We start from the raw sequence: 12,253 nt of genomic DNA on the forward strand, positions 1-12,253 counted from the left end.
CGCACTCATATGCATGCCCACACACACATGTGCCCCCCACAGACCAGTTTGATACCACTGACAACCTTCTTGGAGCATCTTGAGGTCTTTGTTTTGTGTTTTATCAATATCTGGAGACTTTTCTTTGGTGGGAGTTAGCCAAGGGAACCATCAAGTGAACTAGATTATCAGCTTGCCAAGGAACTAGAAGTTCCAATTTTCTTACCTCTTCTGATTCACACTGATAGCCACAGCGGAAAACTGTCTCTTCAAATGCTTATATATCCTGTCTAAAGGAAGTACTACTCTGCTGGGCCCTATTGATCTAGGTACTCCTTGGAAACAGCATGAGAGACATCTGCTATGTGGGTGGGAATGATCTAGGCAACCCATAATGACAGCCACAATTCAATCGAGAGTCTACCCTCATGTTACAGACTATTACACTCACCAGAGAGCAAGATAAGGATCCTGAACGCACCATGTACTAGCACTCTCGGGGTTTTGTGATATTAGGTGGCCAATTCTGCCTTGACACTCCTTCTGGTATATGAAAGGAATAGGATTTAGATACTTGTGTGGCATTTAATGTTTGAAAGCTGCCCATCTCTCTTATATTCAAGGAAAGAAAAAGAATGAACTTTTAGAATAATGAAAAACACTTGGCACTATGATAAGGCAAGAAAAAAACCTGTTTATTCTGGGCATATTCTCCAGGGACAATAAAATATACTTTACTAGGGAAACATAAAATGCCCTAAAGGCTATGCTTTATGAAACTATCAGTCATCAATTGGTCGTGGACTTTGGTGTGATTCAGACTGTAGGTGGAAAGTGAGTGTGGCTGTTTTACAATAAGGTACTGCTACCATCTTTGGGTTATGTGGACTGCACAAGCATATAGTGATTACATAAAGCTTTAATGAATGTAAGAGTGGATTTGGTAATGGCTCTTGCCTCTTGTGTTCATAATGCTAAAATACAAAGTAGCCCACAAAAGATTTGCTCAAAACGACAGGAGCAAACTAGCTCTCTTTTTGAAGTAAATAAATGAGAGACTAGAAACAGTGTTTGGGGAATTCAGAGACTGTAAACCAGCAACAAAGCTCCTTTCTAGTCCTAAATATAGTTATATCCATATGCATACAGATGTATAAGAGTCTTTATGGCCCACAAGTGGAATTCTTAGTCGCCCTATTGGGGCTGCTGCCAAATTTTCAATTGCATGATCCCAGTGTAAAGGGAATAAACTCTCCTCCACATCTGAACTTCATAGTCAGAAGACAGCCCCCTTCCCACTCATTGTCCAAGGGAATATTCACCAACGAATCCTTACAACGCTCACTCTATCACCATAACTACTTGTATACAGCTTTTAAAATAGCCGTTAAAATGTCGTTCGTGAGAAGTTAACTGATCTGATTCTGTTATTCCCAGGTGACCCACCTTTTTGACAATGGGGCCACCGTGTTCTTTGCTGTGTTCATGGCAGTCTGGGGTAAGTGAATAACAGCCATAAAGCTTGAGTTCCCCCTCATCTACCCTCTAGCAGGTTTCTTTTTCTTTTTCTTTTTTCTTTTTTGGTTTTTTTGAGACAGGGTTTCTCTGTATAGCCCTGGCTGTCCTGAAACTCACTTTGTAGACCAGGCTGGCCTCGAACTCAGAAATCTGCCTGCCTCTGCCTCCTGAGTGCTGGGATTAAAGGTGTGCGCCACCACGCCTGGCTTCTAGCATGTTTCTTAAGGCCTAGATGTAAATGGAAAAAGCTTGAGTAAATTCAGTTGGGTTTTCTGTTGGCAATGAGCAGGTCACTAATTTACTTTTAAAGTGATAATATACAAGAAAAATATGTCTGATATTTTCTTCTAAATTCTTTGACAGCTTCATCAATTTCCTTAGAATTATCCTCCATCTCTGGCTCTCAGAATCATTCTGTGGCTGATAGCCACCAAAGATTTTGGCATCTGTAGCCTATCTATGAATAATCTGATTCCTATAAGAATTCTGTCTTCTCTGGTGGTGGAATATGTAACAAACTCTCACTATTTTGCCAACCTTAAATCCTCAATGCATTTGTATAGAGGAGGAGAAGGAGGAGGAGGAGGAAGAGGAGGAAGAGGAAGAAAGAAGGAAGGAAGGAAGGAAGGAAGGAAGGAAGGAAGGAAGGAAGGAAGGAAGGAAGGAAGGAAAGAAGGAAGGAAGGGGAGAAGAAGAACCAGGTCAACGATGGCACAGAGTTTTGGCTACAGGATTGATATCAAGATCAAGAACAATACATATCTTGCCTCCCTAGAAAATATAAGTGTCATAATCAGGAAGTGTAATAAGGAACCAATGGTTAAGTTTTGCCATTGTTACAGATTAAGTTACTATGAAAAATGTGCTTATTTCTTAAGTCACTAGTACCTAATTTTTTCTGGTCCCAGCCACATATAAAATGGAAATAGTGCCAGGCGTGCTGGTGGAAATGAGAAGAACTTGCTTACAACCAGGGATAGAGCTGGCAGAAGCACCCTTACCCAGCATCCCCAGAGGCTCACTCTTCCCTGGATGCTAATCTACTGTGTAACGTACACTGTACATACTGTGTATGTACAATGAGTAGTCTCCTGGTATCATTCAGGAAGAGTTAACTACAAACCTTCCACATCCACTTCAGTATCACTCCAATTCCTAATACCCATTGATAAATCTTTTTAGGGAGTTGTTATCCCCACAATTTAACCCCTGAGGATATATTAAAGGGAAATTTTGGCTCAGTGTCCTTTGTCTTGAAGGTAGAGTCTTTCACCTCTTCCCCAATAATTCTATTGTGAAAGAGGTTGGTGTTTCATTTTGGTTTTGTTTTTTGTTTTGCTTTGCAAGTTGTCCAATCCTGTGAATGACAAGTTTTATCAGTGGTCCCTTTGTCAAGATTAAGCTGGTTGGTGGTGGAGCCTGGTGTTGAGGAGAGTCTAAGATTACAAGTGGGTAGACTGGAGACTTTCTGTGCTTTGCAATATATGCAGTATGAGACTGATAGATTTTTCTGTAAGACACTGGGCACACAGAACCATTTTGGAGTCTCTCTTGACAAAGCAAACCTTTGGACAATTCACCCTTTAAATTGCTTCATTTTAATTGACAATTTATTGCTTAAATCCTATCTTATTCCCAGAAATGCTCTAGTCTGGGGGCCAGAAACTGTCACCTCAGGCGTTCCTTTGCAGAAAGAGATGTGTCTCTTAACAGTGATCTAGGATATCCAAAAATAATAACGGTTATACTGGTATTATACAGTTATTGCCTTAAACTGTCCTAATCATTGTACATATCTTATCTAATTTAATCTCCATCACAACCTTCAAGGAAACTGCTATCATTGTGCTCATGTAATAGCCAAGAAAATTGAAGTAGAAGCCAGCATATAGCTAAGCCAGCAGTTAATGTGAGCAGTCATAGCTCTTCAGCTCCAAAGCGGCATGGGTGTTATTTGTCAGCAGTTGCTTCAGCTCTGGAGATCCCAGTCTTCGGAAAACAAGCCGTCATACTCACGATGAACCTGGCTTTGGCTGCTCTGGGATGGCGATGTTTTGCAGAAGCACTTAGGCTCAAATGGAGCTGAGTCTAATCCTGTCAGGATCCTATCTCGCGATTGACAAGTGATAGCATTTAAGAAAACAGATGCTCTCTGTTTTCAGAACAATTGCTAGACACGACCTGATGAGAGAAAAGCGATTTGCAAGAGCTCTGGGTGGATGTGCTGTTCCTTAGCTTTCCTTTGTAGTCACCAACAGAACAATGAACTCCCGGGTTGGAGTCAGTCTATAGCCCTGCCCCTTGCCCTTCCTTGCATGTTAGCTCTGCTCATGTTTCCACATGTATGGCAGTAGGGCTGACTCCATGAGGATCTTCAAGTTACACCATGAACCCAGGACTCTGGACTAAAGGTACAATGTGGATCTTTCCTCTATGCTCCTGTCTATTCACAAGAAGTTGAAGGACAGGATAATTGCAGGCTAAATTAGCTTCTCTCCCTAGAGAGAGAAAAAAAAACCAACAAATCATCAAGGAAATAAATACTAGCTGAGCTCCATCATGAAATAGCTTCTGATATTTACTGCTGAGTCCTCCTCCTTTCTTAATTTTTTTTTAACTCTCAATGTTGCTTTTAAAAATTAACTGCCAGCAACCAAACAAAATGAGACACTATAAGCCCCGCAGTCAAATAACAAGGTAGTGGATATTTTACTGAAAATGGAAAGGTTTTATACAATTCTGTAAGGAATTAGCAAAGGGAACCTGCCTCTTTTAAATTAATATTAAAATAATTGGCCTTTTGTTTCTGGAGACTTTGTCTAACTTTATCTTTTGTAATCTTATCTACATGTCCAACAAAAATGACATTGTCAAGCAATTTTAAAGATCATGTTAAATATTGTTTTTGTGTTCTTTTGAGGCAGCATCTTGCTATGTAGTCCTGGATATCTTTGAACTCACTATGTAGACCAGGCTAGCCTTGAGTTCACAGAGATCTGCCTGCCCCTGCCTTCAGAGTGCTAGGATTAAAGGCGTGTGCCACCATGCCCAAATCACATTAAATATTAATTAGTTAAAATGGTGTTATATAGTTAAAACAGAAAAGACATATAATTACAAAACATCCACTGTGTGTAGATGCATGTACATAGTATACACTGTGTGTAGGTGCATGTACATATGACAATTTATTATTCTCTCATATACCATCAGAATAGATTACTATGTCTATTTTATAGCTGACAGGACTTAGAGGCTCCGAGAAGCTTTATCGAAATTATGCAATAGGTAACAAGAAATGGAATCTGAAATTTAAGCCAGATACTGTCTGCCCTGTTTGAGAGCCATTTCAAAGTCTCCTGCATAGAGCACATTGGTGTTAGCAGAATGTTCACTCCTTGTTACTGTACACTGGGTGGTGGTGTATGATACTATCCTTGGATTGATGTGACCTAACATCTACTAGCCCAGGGAGGGAACTGATGACAGACCAAAGAACAGATACTGCCAAAGTTTGGTGAATCATGAGTGTTATGAGGTTTACTTACAGAAACATGGATAAGGAGTTAGTCAAACCGCAGAAATGACTCAAAACTGCATCACCAAAGTCCACCCCAGCATGTATAACAGCTCACAAGTTCAAGAAACCAGGAGCATACTGTGCAGCCTGAAGGTGAATAAATAGGTTGAAGAGTGTCCTTTGCAGACATTTGAGTTGGTCTGAGGTTTTTCCAGGCAGCTTGGCTGTTGTGTCTTCCAGGAAATTTCACTAAACTCAGCATTTCTAGACAGTTTGTCTTCTCTGAAGTGTCTCTCTCTGGCTGTATGTGTGGGGTAGAAGAGATCTAGTGAATCTGATCATTTTCAGGAACTTCCCAAAGCTATTTTGAATTGTTGACTTCCTGTAGGTCCCTCAACAGCAGTTCTCAACCTGTGGGTCATGACCCCATTTGGGAGTTCAAGCAACCCTTTCATAGGGACCGCCTAAGACCATTGGAATATACACATATTTACATTGTGATTCATAACAGTAGCAAAATTCTAGTTATGAAATTGCTACAAAAATACTTTTACGGTTGGGGCTCACCACAGCATGAAGGACTGTATTAAAGGGTCAGGTAGCAGCATTAGGAAGGTTGAAAACTGCTGCAGTTAGATGAAATGTTTCACCTTCCCTTGGGGCATCCTACTGTCTCACCTCTGTGTAAACAGGATGTGTCTTAATGAGCTTCCTTACAAGATAAAGGAAACCACAACAGGTAAATGAAACGGAAGATGTCTGTACTCTCAAGAGACACCCAGTATATCACGGGTTGTTAATTATAGTTCAGGTTAAAGTACAGAAGGCAAACAAATCAAGTGTGAGTCCAATACATTACAAATTTAAACTAGAAGAAATTGGGGGACAATATCAATCAGTGCTGGTTTGCTCTGGGTTCTAGAATGGTGGAAAGTTTTTTTCCTAAACTTTATTTAGGTATCATTTAGGTCCAACAAACTCTAGCAATATTTCCTGGGTGACTTGACAGGTTATGTCAACTGTATGAAGTGTTGCAGTCATTAGCATCATGGTGGCATGAGACTTTTTAATCCTGTAGAAGCTACCTCCTGGTAGTCAGTCCATTGGCACCCTGATGCCTGCTTCCCAGTACACAGTCGCCCATTCCAGATTACATTTGAAACACATCAACACAGTGTTTGGTGTCTGGCATCTTTCACTACACTTAATGCTACTGAGATTCATTTCTGTCCCTATGCAGATCAGTAGTTTGTTCCTCTTTAGTTCAGGATGATATTTTTCTCATTGTCTGGCTGTGCCAGAGTTTCTATACTACCTAAGTAATGGTCACTTGTGCCCAGTTCAGGTTTTAACTATCATGTATAAGTGAAATGCTGGCTTTCTAAATTTTTTTTGTTCTGTTTTCAGAAAAGTCTTTGCATCCATACTTTCTTGGATGAATAATTACAGGTGACATGACTAGATCATATGATAAGTAAATAACATCATAAGTAGTTGCTCTCCAGAGACTTGACATCACATCAGCACTCCATGAGAGTCATGCCACATGCTCACAGACACGGGAGATTATCAGTCTCTATAATTATAGTCATTTTCAAGGATGTACATAACTAGCACTTTGTGGCTTTGATTTGCGTTTCCCTAGTGAACATCAATGTTGAGCATCTGTCCTTGTGCTTCTTTGTAACCCAGGTGGTTTCCATGGTGAAGTATTTGTTCACATTGCTTGCTCATTTGTTATTGGTCTGTTTGTCTTCTTCTTTTTATTATATGAGTTCTTTATATATGCTGATAAAAGTGGTTTTTTTATGTTTTGAAATACTTCTGTTTCAAGTTTGAATCTTAATATAATATTTTTATTAATTCTTTGAGAGTTTCACACACACTATTTTGATCATATTCATCCCTATTCCTCCCTCTAACTCCTCTTAGATCCATCCCATTATCCAACCCTCCTCCCAAGTTCATGTCCTTTTTTTATCTCTCATTTTAGTTAAAATAATATTATGTCATTTACCCCTCCTTCCTCCAACTCCTTCCACATATTCCTTTACCTCTGTTCAAATGTATAATCTTTTCTTTATTGTTTTAGATATATGATAATTATATATTTAATATAATTATTATTTATATATACAGATATATAAATACAACCTGATGAGTCTGTGTGTGTGTATATATATATATGCTGGCCACTTAGTATTGGATAAATAATTAGGGAGCTCACCCCTGAGGAAGGCAATTTTTCCTCTTTCAGCAGGTTGTTAGTTGACTGTAGCTCTTGGTCTAGAGGTAGGACCACATGAGATTTGAGTAACTGAATAGATTTGATCTTATTAAAAGAAAATATGTCTTCCTCACTTCCTGGACTCCAAAGTTGCCCCATTTTGACGTGTCTTGTAAACATTTCAGTTTCTCATTTACATTATTACTCCAGCCCATTTTGGATGCTGTAACTAGTAAACTATAAAAATATGCTGTTGGGGTTCTTTGATAACAATATTTAATATTATTATTTAAATACTGATATGGTTTGCATGAAGTTTTTTTTTCTCTTGAAAATCGTGAGCTATTTTTCTATAATACATCCAGTGGGAACTGAGTCTGCCACCTTGCCTGGTGTATACAGAGCTCCTTTGTTCTGATCCCCAGCTCCCTCTTAAGTGATTTTGTTCTCTCTCTTCTGTTTTATATTCTGTTGCCTTCTTAGCCAAGAGTGTACAATTCTTAGCTATGTTACGGTGTGCATATGCATGGATTTTACAATTTAAGCTCTCAGGAAATGGCCTCATGCCACTGTTTCTCATATCTTGGGAGATACGTACTGTTCTAGTTCCCCACATCTTGCCCAGGCAAACATTCTCAGAGAGTTATGAAGGACTGGTAAAAAATGGAATCTGTGAATATTACTAATTTCACTTTTAAAAAGACATTAGTATTGGTGGAAAAGTTGATTGCATATATGAAATAATCCATTCTATATTTCCTAGAAGAGTCTTTTTTTTTTAATAGTTTAGCCTTGAGAATCAAATCCAGAACCTTGTACTTACAAAACAGGAACCCCGCCAACCAAGCTGTGTCCCAGATTTAGCAAGAAAAACGATCTTGCGTAGGTTTCTGATACTGCTCTGAGTCATCAGAGGCTAGGTCACCATTCTGAGATCAGCATCTGCTATTCCTTTCTATGCGCACTGACCACTTTATCAAGCCTTTATTCTTGTTTTTATTCAAATAAGTGGAACACAAGCTTTTGACAAGTTGAGGGGAAGTTGCACCATTAAGATCTTTAGTTCTTTTTAACTTTTCAAATATTTTTTACATTTATTTTCTAGCGGTCAGAATATTTTTTTCTCTTGGCATTCCCAAACAGACATTTTTAAAGATAAAGAGTCAAATTAGGCCTTTCAAAGCCAATTATGTTATCAGTAGGGGGAAATGCAGCATTGTATTCTTGTAGACTTTAGAATAAGTATGGGCTTTTCTAGTCCCCTTATAAGAAAATTAGGGCTCTTCATGGAGGATTCAAGTAAATGCCGAATTCACCCACTGAACCTCTAGCCCTGGAACATAACCCCTTCATATTTACAACTACTTCAACATAGTACCCCAAAATAATTGGAAAACTAGACTTTCTTTTTCCTCTTAGGGTCTTTTCGTTTCCATAGAAATGCAATTTTAGTTTGAATTAAAGTGTAACCTAGTAATCAAAATACCAGTGACACATCAGGACCAAATTTGGATTCTGTCATTTCGTAGCTGTGTGTTGGTTAAGAAGTACAGCATGGAGCTTAAGAGAGACTCTTAAGAGGAGACTTTTTCTGCTGAGCATCTCTAAGAGATGGGAGGCAGTTAGTGAGCTCTTTCTTCCTGTTTGAAGAATGGTAACCCTTGGCTGTATTTTCCTGAAAGAAGTACAAGTCAACTGCTGTCATCCACAAATCCCAACGGCCAACCTTCAATGGGATCTGTTCAATGAATGGTTAGGCTCTTCTATCACGTGGCTCCATCTTCTCTCTTCATCTGGGTGGGGGGCGGGGATCAGAGCTCACAGGGATCCTAGGAAAGATGCATCTGCTTTCTAAGTCTTCAATCCCAAAAGGAAGCTAGTCATTTATGGTGATGTGGATTATGACCATGTCTAATTTCCATAAATAAATGTAATAAATAGCTTTGGTAAAAATTGTAACAGCCTGTTGCAAATTTATTTGAAATTGAGAGTGACTGTTCTACTTCAGAAAATAAGTGTGGTATATATCCTGACCATTGAGCGTCCCTTAGGAGCTTCCTATGTCTTTATTCTCAACTGGATATGATACTAAGCCAAAAAGTGTTCTGGCACACTGGTGCCTTAGGTGTCATTTGTTTGATTCTATTTGTTTGCTTTCTATTTCATTCCCTCTGGTCAACCATGAACTGATAACATGAAATATAAAATTCAGAAATAAGTTATGCTTTAAGTTGTACACTGTTCTGAACTACATGGTGAAATCTTACACCACTCACCTCCATCATCCCAGGATATAGATTGTTCCAAGTCCATCCAGAGGATCCACATTGTATACACTACTCATCAACTAGTCACTGTGAGAGTCCATCTCAGTGTCAAATCAACTGTCACAGTGCCACAGGGCTTGTGTTGAAGTTGCTTTCCTTAGGAATAGTCTTAATAATGGGCCTGAAGCTCAAGAATCCCAATGTTGTTCATGTGTATATGCCAGAGAAGAGTTGTAAAATGTTTCCTGGAGTAAAAATATGGAAATTTTCAGTATAATAAGTAAAAAGTGAGTGTTAGAGTTGCTAATATCTACAGTAAGATCAAATAGTAAATTAAAAAAAAAAATAGACTACACACACTTGGGTACCACACACAATCACAGGCATTGGGGAGGTGTTGGAATGTATACCCCACAGACAAGAGGAGGTTACTATATTTGAATATCAATCTAGATAGACCCTACCCCTATTTCTACCTATGCTAAGAATAGAGATGTCTCATATCTTCTTAATGTGTCAATGTCATAAAATGATTGCTATTTGGAAGTAAGGTTAAAGCCTCATGTGAACCTCACTGTGGGAAGATTAGGTACAAAATAGGGATGAGGGTAAAAAATGGGGGAGAAAAACAAAAAACCCTCTTTCATAAGTAAAATTATATAAATAAAATTAATAAAGTTTTAGGTATATAGCTTGAGATTGTTTAAGATCTATAAGGGAAATAAAATACAGGCAGATACATCTTGCCATCAAAGCAGTGTCCCAGCAACCTTATGAAACTTATTTCTTTTCCCCATGGTAAAAGATCTACATTCAGTAAAATAAGTATAGGCCATTCTAGTGCAAAGATCTAACATCATTCTGTAGCATAGAAAGACATAATTTCTCTCTTATGAAAGTGACCATTCAGTCTGTCTGGGCTGGCACCCTGAGCAGACCTTGGGCTCAAACTTGGCAGCCAGCCCCACAACACCCAGAGACAGCTCCACTTCCAGGCACTCTAACACACCCAGGATAAGAGGATCAGAGGTGAGGAGGACACAACATCTGTCCCCACCACTGGGAGTAATTGGGACCGGCAGGACCCAGGCACACAGGAACTCCACCAGACCAGTGGCATGGGTTCCTTCTGGTCTGTCTGGATCTGCGCCCTGAGCAGACCTTGGGTACAAACTCCGCAGCCAACCCCACAACACACAGAGGCAGCTCCACTCCCAGGCGCTCCATTATGCCCAGGATCAGAGGATCCCAGGATTTCAGGAACTTGGTCACACCAGGATCTCAAGGTCCCAAAGGCAACTTGACTCCCAGGAGCTCGAACACACCCAGGATCTCAGGATCCCAGGATCCCAGAATCACAGGATCACAGAGATAGCTTGACTCGGAGGAGTTCTGACACAACCAGGATCACAGGAAGGGCAGGCTCCAGTCAGACATAGCCAGGGCAGGTATCACTAGAGATAACCAGATGGGGGGAGGCAAGCATAAGAACATAAGCAACAGAAACCAAGGTTACTTGGCATCATCAGAACACAATTCCCCCACCATAGCAAATCCTGGATACCCCAACACACCAGAAAAGCAAGATTCAGATCTAAAATCACTTCTCATGATGATGATAGAGGACTTTAAGAAGAACATAAATAACTCCATTAAAGAAATACAGGAGAACACAGGTAAACAGCTAATAGCTGTTAAAGAGGAAACACAAAAAAATTCCCTTAAAGAGTTACAGGAAAACACAATCAAACAGGAGAAGGAAAGGAATAAAACCATCCAGGATCTAAAAATGGAACTAGAAACAATAAAGAAATCACAAAGGGAAACAACCCTGGAGTTAGAAAACCTAGGAAAGACATCAGGAGTCATAGATGCAAATATCACCAACAGAATACAAGAGATAGAAGAGAGAATCTCAGGTGCAGAAGATACCATAGAAAACATTGACACAACAGTGAAAGAAAACACAAAAAGGAAAAAACTCCTAAATCAAAACATCCAGAAAATCCAGGACACAATGAGAAGACCAAATCTAAGGATAATAAGTATAGAAGGGGGTAAAGATTCCCAACTTAAAGGGCTCGTAAATATCTTCAACAAAATTATAGAAGAAAACTTCCCTAACCTAAAGAAAGAGATGCCCATGAACATACAAGGAGCCTACAGAACAACAAATAGACTGGACGAGAAAAGGAATTCCTCCTGTCACATAATAATCAAAATACCAAATGCACTAAACAAAGAAAGAATTTTAAAAGCAGCAAGGGAAAAGGGTCAAGTAACACATAAAGGCAGGCCTATCAGAATTACACCAGACTTCTCACCAGAGACTATGAAAGCCAGAAGATCCTGGGCAGATGTGATACAGACCCTAAGAGAACACAAATGCCAGCCCAGGCTACTATACCCAGCAAAACTCTCAATCACCATAGATGGAGAAAACAAGATATTCCATTACAAAACCAAATTTACACATCTTTTCACAAATCCAGCACTACAAAGGATAATAGATGGAAAACACCAACACAAGGAATGAATGAAACTACACCTTAGAAGAAGCAAGAAAATAATCTTTCAAACCCAAACAAACATAATTCCACCTCTAACAAGAAAGTATAAAAGAGAGTAACAGGAAGTAAAAATCACTTTTCCTTAATATCTCTTAATATGAAAATTAATATTACCAGCATATCCTAATCGATTGAAATTCAAAAATATGAGGAATTAGAAATTTGTCAGCTT

The 12,253-nt window shown here is 39.2% G+C and overlaps 1 protein-coding gene across 4 annotated transcripts in view; it reads left to right on the forward strand.

Annotated features, from left to right (window-relative positions):
- Ano4 (anoctamin 4) overlaps positions 1–12,253 on the forward strand; it is a 289,902-nt gene that overhangs the window by 233,872 nt on the left and 43,777 nt on the right. For all 4 annotated transcript variants that reach the window (XM_021204624.1, XM_021204627.1, XM_029542512.1 and 1 more), the window contains one exon: positions 1,417–1,477. In XM_021204624.1, the coding sequence (XP_021060283.1) occupies positions 1,417–1,477 (61 nt within the window). The remainder of the gene's footprint in view (positions 1–1,416; positions 1,478–12,253) is intronic.

The sequence above is a fragment of the Mus pahari genome, chromosome 9 (assembly GCF_900095145.1).
Source record: "Mus pahari chromosome 9, PAHARI_EIJ_v1.1, whole genome shotgun sequence".
Classification (NCBI taxonomy): Eukaryota; Metazoa; Chordata; class Mammalia; order Rodentia; family Muridae; genus Mus; species Mus pahari.